Raw genomic sequence first — 20,680 nt, forward strand, 5'->3', positions numbered from 1 at the left:
CCTTTCTAACTGTTCCTCCACCTGCTCCCTGCTTTCACTGCAGATCACAATGTCATCTGCAAACATCATGGTCCACGGGGATTCCAGTCTAACCTCATCTGTCAGCCTATCCATCACCACAGCAAACAGGAAGGGGCTCAGGGGTGATCCCTGATGCAGTACCAGCTCCACCTTAAATTCGTCTGTCACACCTACAGCACACCTCACCGCTGTTCTGCTGCCCTCGTACATGTCCTGTATTATTCTAACATACTTCTCTGCCACTCCAGACTTCCGCATGCAGTACCACAGTTCCTCTCTGGGTACTCTGTCATAGGCTTTCTCTAGATCTACAAAGACACAATGTAGCTCCGTCTGACCTTCTCTATACTTTTCCATCAACATCCTCAAGGCAAATAATGCATCTGTGGTACTCTTTCTAGGCATGAAAGCATACTGTTGCTCACAAATACTCACTTCTGTCCTGAGTCTAGCCTCCACTGCTCTTTCCCATAACTTCATTGTGTGGCTCATCAACTTTATTCCTCTATAGTTCCCACAGCACTGCACATCACCCTTGTTCTTAAAAATGGGCACCAGCACACTTTTCCTCCATTCCTCAGGCACCTTCTCACGTGCTAGAATTCTATTAAACAAGCTGGTCAAAAACTCCACAGCCACATCTCCTAGATGCTTCCATACATCCACAGGAATGTCATCAGGACCAACTGCCTTTCCATTTTTCATCCTCTTTAATGCATTTCTAACTTCCCCCTTACTAATCATTGCCACTTCCTGGTCCACCACACTTGCCTCTTCTACTCTCCCTTCTCTCTCATTTTCCTCATTCATCAACTCCTCGAAGTATTCTTTCCATCTAGCTAGCACACTACTGGCAACATATTTCCATCTCTATCCTTAATCACCCTAACCTGCTGCACATCCTTCCCATCTCTATCACTCTGTCTGGCCAACCTGTATAGATCCTTTTCTCCTTCTTTAGTGTCCAACCTGGCATACATGTCATCATATGCCTCTTGTTTGGTCTTTGCCACCTCTACCTTTGCCCTGTGTTGCATCTCAATGTATTCCTTTCGCTTCTCCTCGGTCCTCTCAGTGTCCCACTTCTTCTTAGCTAACCTTTTTCCTTGTATGATTTCCTGTACTGTGAGGTTCCACCACCAAGTCTCCTTCTCTCCTATCCTGCCAGAAGATACACCAAATACTCTCCTGCCTGCCTCTCTGATCATCTTGGCTGCAGTGGTCCAGTTTTCTGGAAGCTCCTCCTGTCCACCGAGAGCCTGTCTCACCTCTTCCCAAAAAGCTGCACAACACTCGTCCTGTCTCAGCTTCCACCACATGGTTCTTTGCTCTGCCTTTGTCTTCCTAATCTTCCTCCCCACCACCAGAGTCATCTCTAGCCACACTCTCCCCTACCACAACCTTGCAGTCGGTAACCTCCTTCAGATTACATCATCGGCACAATATGTTGTTGTACTAGAGCGGCTCCAACTACCGGAGACAAATTCCTTGTGTGTTTTGGACATACTTGGCAAATAAAGATGATTCTGATTCTGATTCTGATTCTGATATGTAATCCACCTGCGTGCTTCTACCTCCGCTCTTGTAGGTCACCCTATGTTCCTGCCTCTTCTGGAAAAAAGTGTTCACTACAGCCATTTGCATCCTTTTTGCAAAGTCTACCACCATCCGTCCCTCCAAGTTCCTTTCCTGAATGCCGTATTTACCCATCACTACTTCATCACCTCTATTTCCTTCACCAACATGTCCATTACAATCTGCACCAATCACGACTCTCTCTTTGTCTGGGATGCTCAGAACTACTTCGTCGAGCTCCTTCCAGAATTTCTCTTTCACCTCTAGGTCACATCCTACCTGTGGGGCATAGCCACTAATCACATTATACATCCATCCATCAATCCATTTTCTGAGCCGCTTCTCCTCACTAGGGTCGCGGGTGTTCATGGTGAACTGGTTGCCAGCCAATTGCAGGGCACATGCAAACAAACAACCATTCGCACTCACATTCACACCTATGGGCAATTTAGAGTCTCCAATTCATGCATGTTTTTGGGATGTGGGAGGAAACCGGAGTGCCCGGAGAAAACCCACGCAGGCACGGGGAGAACATGCAAACTCCACACAGGCGGGGCCGGGGATTGAACTCCGGTCCTCAGAACTGTGAGGCTGACGCTCTTACCAGTCGGCCACCGTGCCGCCCACATTATACATAACACCCTCAATTTCAAGTTTCAGCCTCATCACTCGATCTGATACTCTTTTTTTTTTTTTTTGTTTGGCAAAGTTTTAAGCCGGATGCCCTTCCTGACGCAGCCCTCTGCATTTATCCGGGCTTGGGACCGGCCTACAGTTTGCACTGGCTTGTGCCCTCATAGGGCTACATTGGACGGATAGAGGTTTAAATGAATTAATTAAAAGGATATACTGTAGACATAGCCATTCTTTCTTTATTTTTCTTTTTAAATGTCTTCTTCCTTTTACGGATCCACACTCAGTCCGACAGGTGGCGGTAATGCACCTGCCCACTGGTTGCCAACAGCCAATCAAATTCAACAAGAAGAAGACAAGTATATGATACACTTCCGGTAACATTATGCAAACTGGTAGACAGTTAACCTTAGATTTTTTTTGTTTTATTGTTGTTCCAATGTCTTACAATTGTTTAGAAAGCATGATGTGTTTCTAAAAGTGGTAAAAATGCGTAAATGTGGCGACATTTAAACATGGCTTGCATTTTGTTGTCATCCCCCATTTAGACAAACATCTCGTTAAAAGGTGCTTGTAAATTGCTCAAACCACAACTCTGATACATTGGTCTGTGAAACTGTGAAAGACATGTCTAGTTGTTGGTTTAGTCCGGAATTGAAACGTAAACAGATAAGGAAGCGGCCGTTGAAGCTCTTCCCACAATGCACTCGCTGAGCATCAGCGGGAAACCAAAATGGCGAACGTGCTCGGGGAAAATGAGCCGTTTGTTATTTTCTGAGAAGGGTGCATAGTCGATACGTTTGGGCTGCTCTCGTTTGCTGTAAAAAAAATCAACACGCGAATATTGACTTTGTTTACTCAAGTGAGCTGTAGAAGCGGAGGTGCCCGAATGAGGTATTGTCATGTTTTCCTGTGATGGTGTGTGTGTGTGTGTGTATGTGTGTGTGTGTGTGGGGGGGGTCCGACTGGCTTGGCTAAAGATTTAGCTCCGCGGATTAATTTATGCAAACACTTTGGCTCGGCTGGGGTTCTGACAACGATAGAATATGTATTTTGCTTCCTCAGTGTCACCTCTCAATGGCTAGTTTTCATATTTAACGTGGTTGAGCGCAGCCATTCAAACAAAGGGACAGTCACGACAGGACACCGAAATAAGAAACAATTCTTCTATAACTCTATGTTTTGGTGGCAAAAGTACTACTGACACATTTTGTACTTTAGTAAAAGTAAAGATACGAATATAAAAAAATATATGCAAAGGTAAAAGCAGAAGTACTGATTCGAGTCCTTAAAAGAGTCAATATGATACGACAATAAGGTGCCTTTTGAAACTTCCACAGTTCATATAAAAAAACATGAGATGAGTAGATGTTATGCTGTTATAAATGGATATTGGTGAAGCTAAATGGATATTGGAGAAGCTCCCACACAAAAAAAAGCTCCCACACAAAAAAAAAAAGTCACTGCATGCAGACAATGTACATGCAAACAAAAAAAATACAGGTGCATCTCGATAAATTAGAATACTGTGTGAGAGTTCATTGTATTTCAGCATTGCAATTCCAAAACTGAAATTTCATGAATTATGCATATTCATTCAACACAAGAAAATACGTTTCAGAAGGCCAATTCCAACCTTATTAACATATTAAAATATTTTTTTGTCTTTTGTAATATTCTAATTTCTTTGAAATGCTAAAATGTGTGTTTTTGTTAGCTGTAAGCTAAAATCTTAAAAATGATCACAAACATAATTAGGCTTTAAACAATCACGATTTTTGGGGCCGATCACCAAGTTTAAAAAAAACGATAATCGATCACCGATGCGATCTGGAGCAATGTATCTATTTAAATGAGTTGTTCATTTACTGTATATACTTGTGTACTGTACACTAAGTATCTTCAAAAGTATTCTCTAGTCAGGTCATTTATTCTAATCAGTCAGTTCAAACCAACATTACAACATGGCAGAAATAATGTATGCTAATTTACAGTAATTAAATTACTTCACACACACCGAAACTTAGAGGATGATTCAACAGAACGCCGGCATGTTTACGTACAACTGTGAATGGTAGCACTAGCTTGCTAGGCTACATAACATTTTGTTGGCTGCTTGTGAGCCGTATCGTATTAAAAATATGTGAACATACCTCAAGAGATTCTTCAGTAAACGTCCTCTCCCGAGCACCGGTGAGCACCACCACACGTTTTCCCCATTTTGTTCTGCGGCGCGATCCTTTGTTGCTGCCATGGTAAGGAGTGTATCCGGTCACGTTTGATTTGACAAGATAAAGCCCAGTGATCGTAAAAGTGTCTGTCTCAGACGTGTTGTCTGTCCCACACCGCCGACATTTAAAAAAAAAAAAAAAAAAAAACTTTATTGGCGGTTAGATATGTACAGTACTACGTCAAATGACACGTGACAAGTCTAAACATAAACTAGCTTTTGGATTAAACTATACTCTACACGATGGAGATGCGGACTAAATGTCTTTTGTGGAGCAGATCAATAACGTCATTGATCGGATCAGCGAATTATGACATTAAAGCTGATCAGCCGATAAGCATAACATGCTAATTATCAGCCGGTCAACAACAGATATTCAAATAGTGCAGCGTAGCGAGACAACTACAGTGAGTGCACGAGTAATGTATAATTGGCCCCACAGAAATGTGATAACGAACTCAAGTCAAAAAGTTGCCAGAATGTTGTCATGGAATTGTAGGTTAGGTGTTTAAGATGTTGATCGCAAGAGGGAAGAACCTGTTGGAATGTCTGCTAGTTCTAGTTTGCATTGCAATGTAGGGAGTAAAAGTAAAAAGACATCAGAAAAATAATGAAATACTCACTGCGTATAGCTGGAAAATCTACTCAAGTACAGCCACCACGTATTTGTACTTCGATATTTCCCATCGCTTGTGTTTAACTGCTTTTTAAAAATTTCCACAGAATAGATAATGTATTAGTATTGTATCAAACACGCATCAGTAAACACCCTTTACCCTCCTTATGTTTGATGAAAAATGTAATTGTTTAATTATTTGCAAAACGAAACAGCTTTTTTTAACGCTTGAGTGCGAATGGTTGTTTGTTTATATGTGCCCTGCGATTGGCTGGCAACCAGTTCAGCGTGTACCCCGCCTCTCGCCTGAAGATAACTGGGATAGGCTCCAGCACGCCCGCGACCCTAGTGAGGATAAGCGGAACGGGAGATGAATGAATGACACATTTTCCTTTTACTAACGTTTCTCCCATTCCCCATGTTCCCCCAGAGACTCAGGCGTTTTGAGTCATCTGTCTGTCGATGAGAGATCCCACCCCTCACGGCAGCAGCCTGTTCCCTTGTCCCCCACGAGCCGAGCGAGTGTGGTGTATGGAGAACAGGACAGGTTCACTGAGGGACAGGACGTCTTGGCCCGGTGGTCCGATGGCTTGATCTACTTGGGGACAATCGCTAAGGTTAGTGCACAAGGAAGTACAATGGTACCTTGACCTAGCAGTGTCCCAACTTACGAGTTTTTCATGTTACGAGGCATTGCTTCGTGGATATTTTTGCTTTGTGTTGCGAGACAAAATTTGAGTTATGAGCAAGCTTTATATATGCCACTTCGCAAATGAAGCGGAATTTTTTTTTTTGCAATTAAGGTACTGTAATGCCCTCGCATGTGGGCAAGGAAAGCCACATTCTCCAATGCACTTTTAGCCATTTATTGAACTTAACATTGTTCAACACACAAATCCAAAATGAGAACACTCGCAAAGAGCTGCTGGAGGTGACAACTCACGCCCAGACGCTCACATGCAGACTAAACAACAGACCATCAGGAACTTCTGATGTCACGTACTAAGCCACGCCCTTAATGGTACACGTCCAACACACGAATACTACTGCACGTACTAGGGTTGCATGATATACCGATACTAGAAAAGCATAGCGATACCTCACTGTCAATAACGAAACAATACTGCATGTTTTTGGTACCGGTACCTCTGCACAGTTCAGCAGATAACAAACAATTCTCCCAAAAAAGTGATCATTTAGGTTTTTGTCTCGTTTCAGTATCGGTATCGAAGTACTTAACATCGGTTTAGAATGTTAATATGTACAGTAATTACACAAAACTAGTTTATTTCTTTACATTCTCTCATGTTTTATGTTTTTAATCAAGAGAATTCCTTTTTTTTTTTTTTTTAAATAAAAAAAAACGTAGCAAAAACATTTTTTTTGAGGGAGAGGGTAGAGGGCAGATTAATGGAATTTCAGTTAAGTTAAATGGAGAACATTGATTTGTCGTATCAATAAATTGAATTAGACGCTTGGTCATGCAACAAATTAAACTCAAATTAAAGTCAAGGTGCCATTGTATATTCTTATTTTCACACATGCTTCTTCTGATGAGATTGGTCCTTCTTTTGGAATAACTTAAAAGAGCCACATAAGGGCGAAATAAAAGAAAAACACAAGCACACGACATTAGTCTCACATTACATGTGCGGTTTGAACTCTGATGTTTTGGTTCACCTTTGAGGAGTATTTTTCTGGAACATTCTGGTCAAATTCCTGCCCAAACAAAAGAAAGGAAGATTGAATTGATTAAATAATGTTTCTTGACTCTTGCAGATCGATCGCGAAAAGCAGCGATGCTTTGTGGTGTTTGAGGATCGATCCAAATCTTGGGTTCTCTGGAAAGATATTCAGACAGGTAAGCAGGAGAGTATTAGTTCCATACTTTACAATTTATGACAAGATTTTGTTTGACATGCTAGATTACTACTGTCAATGTCATCCATGCTCTTTTGTCCATTGCAGACAGACTTATCACCATAAGCGACCATAGGGCGCACCGTATTAAAAGGCGCACTCTCAGTTACGGGGTCTATTTCTGTATTTAACACATACATAAGGCGCACCGTATTATTGGGCTCAGGCACGGTAAAACATACGCTATCTTAAAACATATGGTAGCATGCGTGCACGCTAAAACAATGTTTTTAAAAAGGCAGCGGGAGCAAAACTGAGTTCGGTTGTACTTTATTGAAGTATTTAACAATGTACTCATGTTATTTTTTATCCTCATCCACAAATCCATCAAAGTCCCCATGTTCCGTAACTGAAATGAAAAGCTGGGCAAGTTCTCAATCAAACACGCCAGGTTCGAGTCAGTCTCGTTGCCGTGGGGCTCTTCAGAAATTATGCCGGCTTTTACGAAAGCTCGAACAACAGTGCAAGCAGACACGTTAGCCCAGGCATCCACAATCCATTAACAAATGGTGGCGTAACTCCCCCGGCCCTGCCTCCTAGTCTTAGTAAAGTTGTGTTCGCCATCTGTAATCAATGGCTCCCACGTGGCTCGCAACTTCACTTTGAACGCCCTGTTTACACCGATGTCCAGCGGTTGGACTTCATTAATCCATTGCTCGAGTTGGTCTTCCAACTCGGGCCACCTCGCCTTGTTTCCGCGTTTTGTTTTTCTTTTTTTTCCGCGGAAACTCGGCTTCGTCTTCTTGAGTTGGTTTCCCAACTCAAGAAGACGTTTTCCAGCTTCCTCCACTTGCGAACCATGGATTCGTTGATCTTGAATTCTCTCGCGGCTGCTCGATTCCCATGTTCCTTCGCGTAACTGATAGCTTGCAGTTTAAACTGTGCTTCGTAAGCGTGTCTCTTCGTAGGTGCATTTTTCGACTGCGGTCAAGCCAGCATCCACTCGTAAAGTAGCAGTCAAGCTAGCCGGTCCTAATTTTGTAGTAGGACGGTAGTAGGTCGCCAACTCGCGGTGAAAGCCACCTTCAAAATAAAAGCTTCCCCATAATACGGATGTCAGTGCTCTTCGGTTAAGTAATGCAACCAGCAAAGTTAATTTGAATCCAGAGATACATTAAAAAATGTAGTTTATTTGATAGCTTAGGAAAAATAAATGGTAAATGGACTGCACTTATATAGCACTTTATCAACATCATCACAGTGTCCAAAGCGCTTTACAAAGCCTCTCATTCACACACACATTCATAACCCAATGGGTGACTGCTGCCATGCGAGGTGCTGCCAGGCCCACTGGGAGCAAATTAGGGTTCAGTGTCTTGCCCAAGGACACTTCGACATACGAACAGTCGTAGCAGGGATTCGAACCTGTTCTACCTACTGAGCCAAAGCCACCCCAACATAATCCCATTGGTATCGCAAGACAAGTCCAGATCTGTGTGACAGACCACCAAGGACTCCACTAAACGAGGTTTGATGAAGATCTGATATTGTATTTCAAAATAAAAGTCTCTGAAAACTAATAAACTACATTTTTTTAATGCATTCAAATTAACCTTGGTGGTTGCATTCCTTAACCGAAGCGCATTGACGTCCGTATTATTGGGAAGCTTTTATTTTGAAGGTGGCTTTCGCGGCGAGTTGGCGACTTATTACCGTAATGCCTAGTATGAACAAAATTAGGGGTGGCTGGCTTGATTGCTACTTAACGAGTGGAAGCTGGCTTGACCGGCGCTATATACCTACTGGGGGTGTGCCTTTAGCGTCCTCCTTCACGCGCACCTTTCCCCCTTTACGTCCGCATGCTGTCCTCTGCCCCGTCCGCTTTTCATCTGTATAAGCAGCGTGTCGGCAGGAAATTCTCCTAATCAGTCAAGCGGAGCGCGCATCACACAACAACATTTATATATTTTGGAACTCGGTGCACACATAAGGCGCCCTGTCCATTTTGGAAAAAAATTACGACTTTGAAGTGCGACTTATGGTCGTGAAAATATGGTAGGTTCATTTTAAACTACAAAGGATGGAGTTTCACTGACAGGCTATTACCCTCAAAATACTCTCAAAAACATGAAAAAAGTTGTTTGAATACTGTTTTTTAAAATGAGAAATTAAAACAAACAGGAATTTTGTCCTTCGTGTGCAAACAAAAACACGCAACGCAGTATGACAGGAACGATGGTGAAAGGACATTGATAACTTTGTATTCCTCGCAGGTCTGGCTGACTATATTAACAAAATGACCCACTACACTACCTTTATCAGTACGTTTTAATGTGAACTGTACCCCATATATCCACATATTTTCCATCATCGCTCTTTTTTGGTATTCTCAACGTGTTATGTAAGGTTTTTGGAAGCTGTTCCTTGCCTTATAATAAATATCTTCTCCGTTTTAGGAGACGAAGACGAGGATGACGAGGATGACGATGACATCGTGTGCTCCATATGTCAGGATGAAACGTCCGAGGAACCCAATGAGATTGTCATTTGTGACAAGTGTGGGCAAGGTATGCCTTGCATTGAAACTAACTGGTTGAATTTTCATTTTTTATTTTTTGAGTCATAAAAAACTATAATGTGTTTGCTGTCTCTCAGGCTACCATCAGATTTGCCACTCGCCCATCATTGATGCTGCTGTCATTGACTCGGACGACAAATGGCTTTGCTCCGAATGTCAGCTCAATGCTTTCCCAAAGGTATTGCTCATTTTTAATTTAAGCACAGTAAACACCTGTTTATCGCGGGGGATAGATTCCAGATCTACCCGTAATTAATGAAAATCCACAAAGAACATATGAAAAAGCATTTTTTTTATATAGTTTTGCCCTTCCTACACGCTCTGAATGCATTAAAACTGACTTTTCAAAGTATTTCTTGGTGCCTGTTCTCACTCTCTCGCTCCCAGTTCTCTAAATAAAAGGTAAAGCATGCTTGCTTCAAGCTGTTTGTCACTCCAAGTTTAAGTTTACTATTAAAACAAAGTGAAATAAATGTACATTTAAAAAACAGAATGTCAACCAAACCATATTTCATCTAATGAAAAGCCTGCTAACTCTTTGCTAACATGTAATGTGAAACGCTATAGACTGGCTAACGCAAATTAGCAGAGATGTTGCAGTAATTATAAACCTGCAAATAACTGATACTTTAACACATATGGAGCAACAAACAAACAACAATACTCACAGGCATACAGTATATTGTCTGTGCTCTGTGGGATAGACTTACTGTGGGTCAGTTGGAGACTGTCTCAGCCTCTCGTCTTTTTGAGTACAACTCTAAATTTGGAATTGACCGTATACTGTAAAAACCCTTAAAAACAATCGCTTAAAAATCTGTGATGTAATGGGAGCACGAATGATGAACTGTGATATAGCGTGGGAACACTGCAATGCCCTTCCATAATACCTTTGCGTTTAAAAATTTCAGGCTCAATAAATCACAAGATCATGGAAGCCAAATGAATAGTTTTGTTTTTGTGTTTTGAAGCAGGAGGACACACAACACATGGAACTGTCCTTCCCATATGCCCCAGAGGAACTGGAGTGGGATGAAGACCACCGAACCAACATGCAGCAGTGCTACTGCTACTGTGGAGGTCCAGGAAAGTGAGTGACCTAAGATGAAAAATGTCATCTGTCATAGCTGGACCCGCAACCAATCAGCTTCACCTTTTTTCATGTCATGTATGTCTAGCTGGTACCTGAAGATGCTGCAGTGCAGTAGGTGTGAGCAGTGGTTCCATGAAGCCTGCCTCCATTGCTTACCGATGCCAATGCTCTATGGAGACAGGTGATAAGCCACAGTTTTCTTACCTGGTTTAAAATTGACTGGCGCCTCACGACACGACATGACTTCCATGTAGTGTTTACAAATCATTCATATATCAATTGTATTTGTCTAACAGCGTTTCATAACCTTGGATACATTATCTGATATTTTCTTTTTCTTTGTGTTCAGGTTTTATGTTTTCATTTGCTCTGTTTGCAACGGTGGACCGGAGTATCTGAGCCGACTGCCTCTCAGATGGTAAGCTGCTGCTTCATTGTCAGTACAAACAAATGCTGGAATTTCCATAGAAGACTGTGGATGCTTTTTTTGTGCATTGTTGCTATCTACAGGAGTGTAAAAGAAGAGTTTCAAACAACGCTTAATTTGGAATTTATACTTGTGTTTGAACATAATTAAATGCACTTGTCTGTTTCCTGCCTTCCTTTATCTTAGTGTTATTTATAGCCACTAGAATTATTGTGAATATAATATAACAACTGTAACAACTATTTTTTATTTTTGTTTTATATCCTCAAAGGTTTAATCAAACCAAATGGACTGTTCTTGTTTGTTGAAAACTTCTCAAACAAGAAGTCCAGTTGCCTTGATTCAACCTGTGGGACTTATCACTATGACGTGGATGACTGAGAATCTGCAGTTTTTTGTTTTTGTTTTTTTTTAATAAATAAGCAATGCATTGACATGTCACTCTTTCCGATATCAAATGTTATACCTGAAACAGTAAATTAATTGCACAAGATAGGTTTTCCTAAATGCTCATACATATAAAACAAAGCCACATAAATGACATAAAATGTTACAGGGAGGATGTGACACACCTGAGCCTGTACAACCTGACTATGATCCACAAGAAGAAGTACTTTGAATCTGAGATGGACCTGATGGCCTATATCAACAACAACTGGGAGCTGCTACAGCTTGGTGAGGTAAGGATCAAACCTGATATAATGTAAATCATCATAAAATGTGCTATTATCAGTTTAAAATGACCTGAAAATAGTATAAGCTACCACATTGTTTCTACGGATGAAGCTTTTCTAATAATATGGAATATTTTGGTATTTAACATGTACAGTCTTGATTACTGTAAATTGCTGTCTGTTTTTTTCTTATGTGTAAAACTAATTAAAAGTAAGTACTGGCAGTTAACATAAAACTGACAGCTGTTGGTTCCTCACACCTTTTTAAAATCTTGATTGTCTTTGGTGTAACATCAACAGCTTTCCAGTACTCCAATATCAATGCGATTTGCGTGTGTTCTTGAGGCACTAAACAGCAACACAACCAAGTAGGTTCTTGCCATGCTTAATAACCTATATGTTCAATATTTCCAATGCTGAGATCTTCAGTGTATTGTTGTGTTCAGTGTCAGTGTTCAGTGTCTTCCCTTATTGTCTCTGCCAGGTTCATGTCGGGAAAGGAGGTAAAGAAGAAGAAGCACTTGTTTGGACTGAGGGTTCGATTCCCTCCCACTCCCCCCAGTGGGGAGCAACCAGCCAGCAGACCCATGGAGCGCCCCTCATGTGGGATCACTGTCAACTCAAGCAAATTGCCATCTGGCATGAGGTAAGATGCTAGGTATAATTTTTTAACATATAATAAGTATAACAAAAAATAAAATAGTAATTTTATACACGAGCACCTGATGGCCACAACTAATGCTGAGTCACTCAACATGCAGACTGGCTGAAAGGTTAGTCAGTTAACAGTCAGCTCATTGCTACAGTGCTGCCTCTCATTCAGTGACGACGACGTCACTCACCAGGCCAGGCCCTGCCTTTTAAAACCATACACACTCAGTCAGAGATGCTACAGTAGAACCTACCTCCAACTCCCAGCCACGTTACTGTTTGATAATGCAAAATCCATTTTTATCTGGTTAATAATTGGTAGAATACTCGATTCTATAAATGTTAGCTAGCTGCAGTGCTACTTACACGTATGAAAATGGTTGTTGCTGTTTGCAAGTGCATAGTTTTGCTGATTCTATATTTTTTGGTTTCATAAAACTAATTTTAGTCGAATCGCGGATTTAGGAGGAGGAGTGTAGTTTTCGTCCTAGCTGTGGAACAGTGGACCACCTCTACACCCTTGGCAGGGTCCTCGAGGGTACATGGGAGTTTGCCCAACCAGTCTACATATATTTTGTGGACTTGGAGAAGGCGTTCGACCGTGTCCCTTGGGGTCTCCTGTGCTTGGTACTTCTGGAGTATGGGGTTATATGGGTTGTTCGGACCCTGTACGACTAGTGTCAAGAGTTTGGTCCGAATTGCCGGCTGTAGGTCGGATTCATTTCTGGTGAGGGTTGGACTCCGCCAAGGCTGCCCTTTGTGACCGATTCTTTTCATAACTTTTATGGAGAACATTTCTAGACATAGCCGAGGCGTACAGGGGGTCCAGTTTGGTGGCCTCAGTATTACAGCTGTGCTTTTTGCGGATGATGTGGTTCTGTTGGCTTCATCAAGCCGTGAGCTCCAACTCTCATCCTGGAGCGGTTCACAGGTGAGTGTGAAGCAGTTGTGATGAAAGTCAGCACCTCAAAATCCAAGACCATGGTCTCAGTCGGAAAAGGGTGGCATACCGTTTCCAGGTCGGGGATGAGATCCTGGCCCAAGTGGAGGACTTCAAATATCTTGGGGTCTTGTTCACGAGTGAACGAAGAATGGAACGGGAGATCGACAGGCGGATCGGTGCAGCATCTGCAGTGATCCAGACTTTGTATCGTTCCGTTGTGATGAAGAAGGAGCTAAGCTGAAAGGCGTAGCTCTCAATTTCCCAGTCGATCTACGTTCCTACCCTCACCTATGGTCAAGAGCTGTGGGTCGTGACCGAAAGAACAAGATCACGGATACAAGCGGCCGAAATGAGTTTCCTCCGCAGGGTGTCTGGGCTCTCCCTTAGAGATAGGTTGAGAACCTCAGCCATCCAGGAGGGGCTCAGAGTAGAGCCGCTGCTTCTCCGCATTGAGAGGAGCGAGATGAAGTGACTCCGGCATCTAATTAGGATGCCTCCCTGGTGCGGTGTTCCGGGCATGTCCCACCGGGAGGAGACCCTGGGAACGACTCTGGAGAGACTGTCTCCCGGCTGGTCTGGGAATGCCTCTGAATCTCCCCGGAAGAGCTGGATGAAGTTGCTGGCGAGAGGGAAGTCTGGGCTTCTCTGGTAAAGCTACTACCCCCGCGACCTGACCTCGGATAAGCGGAAGAAAATGGATGGATGGATGGAAAACTAGTTTTACATTTCTTTCTCTGTTAACATTTTTGAAATGTAGTAAAAATGCGTTTGTCTAAGCAAGCATTACAGTAGGACTGGAGTGTTTTGATTTGTGACTCAGAATTTTTAGTCCTCTATGTGAGAAATCCTACTGTATATAAAATGTACGTTTAGCAATATTGTTATAATACTGATGATAGTCATGATCATTTTGGTCACTAAATATAAAATTTTCATATTGTTTCCTTGAACTCAAGGTTTATGATAATGAATGTTTGAATGTTTTAATTTCTTCAAGAGTATCCTTACAACATTTGAGAACAAATCTTTAATCTTATGTTAAACTTTGGGCAGCTTCCTGTGTCAATCTGACTGGAACTCACTGAATGGTGACTTGAAATGTTGTTACTTGCAGTACCTTAACCAACGGGGCACGGAAGAAGTCCAAAAAGAAGAAGAGGAAGCAAGCAACGCGTGCACTGGAAAGGCAGACGAAACGCAGATGTTCCAGTGAACTCCTGTCCCACGTGTGTACATTTGTGTGTTTTAGTGGGTGGGAACTGGGTGTACACTTAGTTTCACAGTGGTATTTCTTTATTGTACCGGTGTCATAGCCGCTGTTAGTACAAGAAATGAGAACTTTATTTTATTATTTGACAGGAACTAAGAAAGCCCACGCCACTAGACTCCCACTCACTGGATCGCTTTTCTTCTGTCAAGTAAGGGAATAAACTTCAAAATACAACCTTTAAAATGCCTTGTGAGAACCAGTTGCATAATGAGTTCCATGATGAATATTCGAATGACTTGTTTGTTTTGTATTTCTGTCTCTGTTTTTGTGTTTATGGTCTCTCTTACGTGACAATCCAGGAGTGACAGGTCTTTACTGTCATCTCAAACCTCAGATGTGGAGTCTATCGGAGCCCTGAGCACCACAGAAACTACCTCAACTAGCCTCTCAAGACCATCCAGGTACACTAGCTATGCAATCTTCTACGTCAGGGATGATTGTGACAGCCGAATGTTTTAACCATATTAACAGTCGCTCCACCCACTGCCTTACTCATCCAAACACATTCAGACACCTTCCTTTCACAGCCTTGCAGAAAGTCGAATTGTCGAAATTTTACATCAATTCAACAACAAAAACAACACAACTCTAACAAAACAGTAGGGTCACTACTTGTGACATTACCATTATTTAAAACAAATCCCAGGAGGAGGGCATCCTTTGCAATAATGTTATTGTTGGTATTTTGCTGGAGTTCTATAAATTCTGAGGTGTAGCAGTGAGTGAGTCGGGATGTAGTGCGACTGGAAGGATGTACAGGAGGAGCGTGCTGGCGTATGTCTGCAGGATGAAGGATTGGCTGAATCACTAGCTGGATGTTTTTTATTTTTTATGTTGTTACGGCTGACATTCACCATTTGTTTTCATAAAGAGGTTGTTGATGGACCATTGCTCGTCCTTGTTTCATCATCTAACTAGAGGCTACAGTATATTTTCAGTCTTCACTGTTACGGGAGGACGTTTGGTGAATGTGATAATTGGCACCTGATGTGAGGACTTGGGCTGTTTATCAGGTAGCATGAGCGGATGCCTTTTCAAATGGGCGTTCATAGCACTTGTGCTTTGGTTATATTTGAGGATAGACTTGCATATTTTACAAGTGACCACACTACCCATCTCATTTTTAGTCAAATATTTCCACTCGCTTGAGGCACCGTAAGTAGTTTGCTGCGCGGACCCACCACCTTTTGCTTTCAATGAGTAAGGATTTGCCGATGGCTCCGCAAAGGACATTTACTCTGCATCGCCATTGTGTACAGTATATTTGAATCCAAAAGCCAGTTTATTTTTAGCCTTGTCGCGTGTCTTTTGACATAGTACTGTAAATATCTGACAGCCAATAAAGTTATTTAGAAAAATACATGTCGGCGGTGTGGTACATACAGACAACACGTCTGAGACAGACAACACGTAATGCTTGGATCAGACTGCAAGACAAATTTAGTCTTTCACGATTGCACTATGTCAGACTACTGCAATAAAATCTTCTAGTCCGATACCACCCCATCCCGTCTTTTACGATTACTGAGCTTTATCTTGTCAACTCAAACACAACCCGTTACACTCGTTAACACGGCCACGACAACAGAAATGGATTGCGTCGTGTGTATTGTAAGAACAAAATGGGGGAAAACATGTGCTGGTGGTCACCGGTGCTCGAGAGAGCACTTTAATTCAAGGACTGCTTGAGGTATGTTCACGTACTTTTAATACGATATGGCTTGCAAGCAGGCAACAAAACGTGAAGTAGCCTAGAAAGCTAGTTCTAGCACTAACGGTTGTACGTAAACAGCGTTCTGTCGAATCATGCTCTAAAGTTTCGGTGTGTGTGAAGTAATTTAATTCCAATAAAGAAATTTAATTACAGTAAGTTAGCACCCATTATTTCTATCATGTTGTAATGTTGGCTTGACCTGACTAATTAGAATACATGACCTGACAAGATATTTTTTAAGATACTCAGTGTACAGTACACAAGTATATACAGTAAATGAACAAGTCATTTAAATAGACACATTGCTTCATCTTGTGATCGGTTATCGTTTTTTTTTTTTTTTTTTTTTAAACTTTGTGATCGGCCCCAAAGCTCTTGATCGTGTAAAGCCTAATTATGCACTGAAATATGTCTACCGAAAATGGCTCAAAAGTGCATTTTCGGTTTCGAAACGAAAGGCTTTTGTCACCAAAATAAAATGGCCAAAACAGGATGTTGTTATGATGCAAGCCAGCAACCAGCGCGTGGTCGTTTGCACTGTATTATAAAAACAAACAAATAAAAAATGGCACATCCAGATTGAACAGTAGTAACGATACTACGGGGGAATTCTTGTTGTACGCTATTATGTGCCGCCCCAGCTACCTACGAGCTAAAGCTAATGCGGCTAAATATGATGCCGAGCCGCGGATGTGAACGTTCGCTTTGCATCCATTGTCAACACAGCATAAGTCACTAATCCTCGCCTCCATGGCAGTGAATAAGATACACTTCAGACAATTCTCATTATCACGAAGGGTGTATGGGAAGTAATTAACAAGAGAGTGACAAGGACGCCATGCCAATTGGTACGCTATCATGACATGGCGTCGCAAAACACCAAAATAAGTGATTGAGTGATACAGTACACTTGTCACATAGGTCTAGCAGGACCTGTTATATCAGAGGATCATAAAAAGGGAGTATGATGTCTCCCGCTAGTTCTATTTTAGAGTGGCAAAGTACAGAGGGATCTGCTCCTGTTAGAGACCACAGACTCGTATTCCGATTGATTAATTTGTTTATTTTGGTCCTTTGGCATCTACACACAACAGAAAGTGTGAGACGGGACTACAAGTAATACTGTAGAGTTTGCTGCAAGAACGGCAAAGGGAAAAACATGGCGTGTTCAAAGACCACTCACACAAAAGGAGTTTATAAACTCACTGATAAATGTCATCCATGAACTAAATGTTAATAGCTGCAAATATGTAAACAATGTAGGATTTCTAACTAGCGTTATAGCAGAGAGTAATCAACTTTGAAGAGCAAAATAGTAGGCAAATTAATAAGTTTCTACAGAGAAACTACTATAATACACGATAACGCTAGACAGCCACACAGGGACCGAAACCGGAAATGAATTCGTCCACCACCGGTTGTCCGTTACGTCACTTGAGAAAATGGGCCTTTTTAAAATTGTATTATTATTATTTTGATTTTTGTTGTTGTTAGTTTTTTTGGTCCTTTTCGGCTGTTAGGTCAAGCAGAATGAAAAATCTGTATCCCTTTTATGCCGGAACAGTCTTACTGTGTCACAGTGGAGGTTCGGGCCTTTAAGGTTAAATGTACATTAATATAGTTAATATTTATGATCTAAGATAACCTTTATTAGTCCCATAATAAGGAAGTTTGCATCATATCAGCAGCAATAGTGGAGACAGGAAATACAAAAATAGCATGCATTTGGCTGTAACTCATCCGCCATTACAAGGTTGATGTAATAAATACATTAAAAATATTAATATATATATCAATATTGAAGCAATAATTTATTTACACTTAGGATATAGAGTAATGATTCTGCTGTACAATTGAACAGTATGCAGAATATTTTTCATCCAATGACATAATAAACTGCAATAACTATCCCACGGGAATGTTCTTGACCATAAGTTTAAAAATATGGAAAATTTCTGAAAATACACAAATGTAATAAGAAGCTTAATAAAGAATTTGGTTTCATGCAACTTGAAATATGTGCCTTGGCTCAATTAAGGCTAGGGAAACACTGATTCAATGAATATTCGAATTAACCTCCCTTTATCCCTTCCAATTAACCCCGCAGCCTATGCAGCGCCAGCAAGACCCAGTCGACTACTTCCACCATGCCTCTTTTCCCTCCACCCTTAAAAAGGAAACGCGGGCGGCCAAGGCGAGCCTTGCCGCCTTGCAACCCAGAGATCCTCTCCCCCAGGCAGGCCGACCCCAATGCTTCTGGCGCAGATATGGCGACCCCTCTCCCGGGACTGCACTCTACAGACATAGTTCACGGCATGGACCCCAACAGCCAGCTGTCTCACCTCAAGAGCTCCATCAGCACCTATTTTGGGCCAGCGGGTAGGCTGGCTTGTGGAGAGAAGTACAAAGTCCTGGCTCGAAGGGTCACCCTGGATGGCAAGGTGCAGTACCTGGTGGAGTGGGAGGGTGTCACTGCCTCCTAGACTATAAGAGGTGTCTTAACTGTACACCTGGCTTTTAATCAGAGCATTAATTTAATTGTTTGCCTTATAGCATAATTGCATTGTCATTTTTTGAAAAACAAGAAAAAAACACAACCAGTTCAACGAACGAGTCTAGTCGTGATTCAAACTTTGCTGATTACCATAACCTAACGTAAAGAAAACAATTTTTTTTAGCAAGCATCTTGGTATTTTTTTTTAAAGTTACAAATGACTTGGCAATTGTGCTATTAGGCTAATGTAATATGTACCTGTTTAGTTTAGACTGGAGTGTTATGAAGCTTTCTGCAAAGCCTACTGGTTCAGTGCAGTCCACTGTGAATATTATACATTCAAACATATCTTACAGTTCATTGGTATATATGAGGCTTTGGCATATTTGTATCTCTTTGCTCTTTAGCAATTTTTTCTTTTGTCGTTGCTTGGAATGTTTACAACAGGCCCTCAGTTATGCATAAAACTGTTCAATGCACTGCACCTGTAGGCTTTCAATGATGGTGTTTTATTGTAAAACCAGTTAATACGCGTGTCAATTTCAAACCAACTGAGTATAAAATTACATTTTCTTTCAAGGAATGTAGCCTGTGTTAAACTTGTGACATTGCCAATCTGGGTGATGATAAGGGGAAATTTTGTTTTGCCACTGATGTTGCACCGTGAACTTTTGTGTCCACTTGGATGACATTTATTTTTGTACAGTGTTTGCAGAGTTATAACATCCCTCTATACGTGTGTTCCCTATTCTGTTCCCATCTGCAAGTACCTCTAATTGTGTCTGGCAGCCTTCAGTTCAGTTTTGGAAAGTGTGCTCATTTTTGTGCTGTTCAGGAGACAATTAAGAGATGCGCTGCTGCAAATTGTTGTTTTATACTGTATGTTTAAGTATAAACTACATTTATTTTTTACAGTACATTTTTCCACTTTACTTCCATGTGTGTCTTTGCTGTTCAGCCTGGTAGATGCCTGATTTGGATCCCACATGAACAGTAGAAGTTAAATGCTCAAAATATAGCAGCATTTCTTTATTAAGTTCTTAAAAAATATTTTGGCCTAAAAACAACACATGTAATAACTAAATGTGTTTTTCAGCAGACAATGTATTTAGGTCATTCTAAAAGATATTGTTCTGTCATTGTAGACCCAAAGCTTTACAACAAAATTCACGTTATAAAGTGGTGTGATTTGAATCTTTAAGGACCTATTGAGTTTTTACTTTGTTTGATAATCAAAAAAAAAATAATAATAAAGTGCTGCGTCAATGATTGTCACATACTGTATTGTTTCTTTTCTGAATTTAACAGTTGGGCTTGCTGTGTGTTGCTGATGAGACAGGCACACAAAAATCTGTTCTTGTGACTACTTTGACACAGGTTTTGTTTTGTTAAAACAACCTACAGTGAGCTTTTAAGTCATACTTGAATTGTTTTAATACAGTCATGTCCACTGTCAGGATTTGCTCATTATCTGAGTAGTTCCTGTTCATATTAAGTTGTGCGGTGGTAAAATACTTATTTGAGTAAAGTCGATTGTATCGTGCTTCATGTATATATTTGATGACGATCGATCTTCTTTCGACCGAAATCCTGGCGGGAGGGGTTCCTGCTGAACATTTTTTTTTTTTTTTTTTAAATTACCCCCCCATCCTCCCTCCACACACACACACACAAGGGCACTTTGCCTAAAATTGGCCCTTCTCCCAAAAAGTGTGTGTGTGGATTACACATTGCTTACATTACAGGGAACCTCAATGGACAGATTTTTAGGGACATTGGTTATTTGTTTGAGAAACGAATCACTGCAACCAAAGAACAGGCGGTTAACTTCAAAGTAGATATTGACTTGTCTTACTCCACATTATCAATCATTATACAAGTTAAAAGGGGCTATTTCCGAA

General features: G+C 41.2%; 1 protein-coding gene across 2 annotated transcripts; it reads left to right on the forward strand.

Moving 5' to 3' along the window:
• The first annotated feature begins 2,950 nt into the window (after nucleotides 1-2,950).
• Nucleotides 2,951-20,040, forward strand: mtf2 (metal response element binding transcription factor 2). Of its 2 annotated transcripts, none has more exons than XM_061695061.1 (15): nucleotides 2,951-3,123; nucleotides 5,506-5,692; nucleotides 6,855-6,936; nucleotides 9,392-9,502; nucleotides 9,591-9,691; nucleotides 10,485-10,603; nucleotides 10,692-10,787; nucleotides 10,956-11,024; nucleotides 11,590-11,713; nucleotides 12,008-12,075; nucleotides 12,192-12,353; nucleotides 14,416-14,527; nucleotides 14,661-14,719; nucleotides 14,871-14,972; nucleotides 18,393-20,040. In XM_061695061.1, exons 1-15 carry the CDS (start codon nucleotides 3,119-3,121, stop codon nucleotides 18,766-18,768), a joined length of 1,773 nt encoding a protein of 590 aa, XP_061551045.1. In that variant the 5' UTR covers nucleotides 2,951-3,118; the 3' UTR covers nucleotides 18,769-20,040. The 2 variants fall into 2 exon arrangements, with proteins under 2 accessions (XP_061551045.1, XP_061551046.1); XM_061695062.1 differs by having other exon boundaries at nucleotides 10,488-10,603.
• The last annotated feature ends 640 nt before the right edge of the window (nucleotides 20,041-20,680 follow it).

This window comes from Phycodurus eques, chromosome 13 (assembly GCF_024500275.1).
Source record: "Phycodurus eques isolate BA_2022a chromosome 13, UOR_Pequ_1.1, whole genome shotgun sequence".
NCBI lineage: Eukaryota > Metazoa > Chordata > Actinopteri > Syngnathiformes > Syngnathidae > Phycodurus > Phycodurus eques.

Coding starts and splice junctions, on each gene's coding strand:
- mtf2 (XM_061695061.1), top strand. Junction 10,788..10,955: donor CCAATGCTCTATGGAGACAG/GTGATAAGCCAC, acceptor CTTTGTGTTCAG/GTTTTATGTTTTCATTTGCT. Junction 14,720..14,870: donor GATCGCTTTTCTTCTGTCAA/GTAAGGGAATAA, acceptor GTGACAATCCAG/GAGTGACAGGTCTTTACTGT.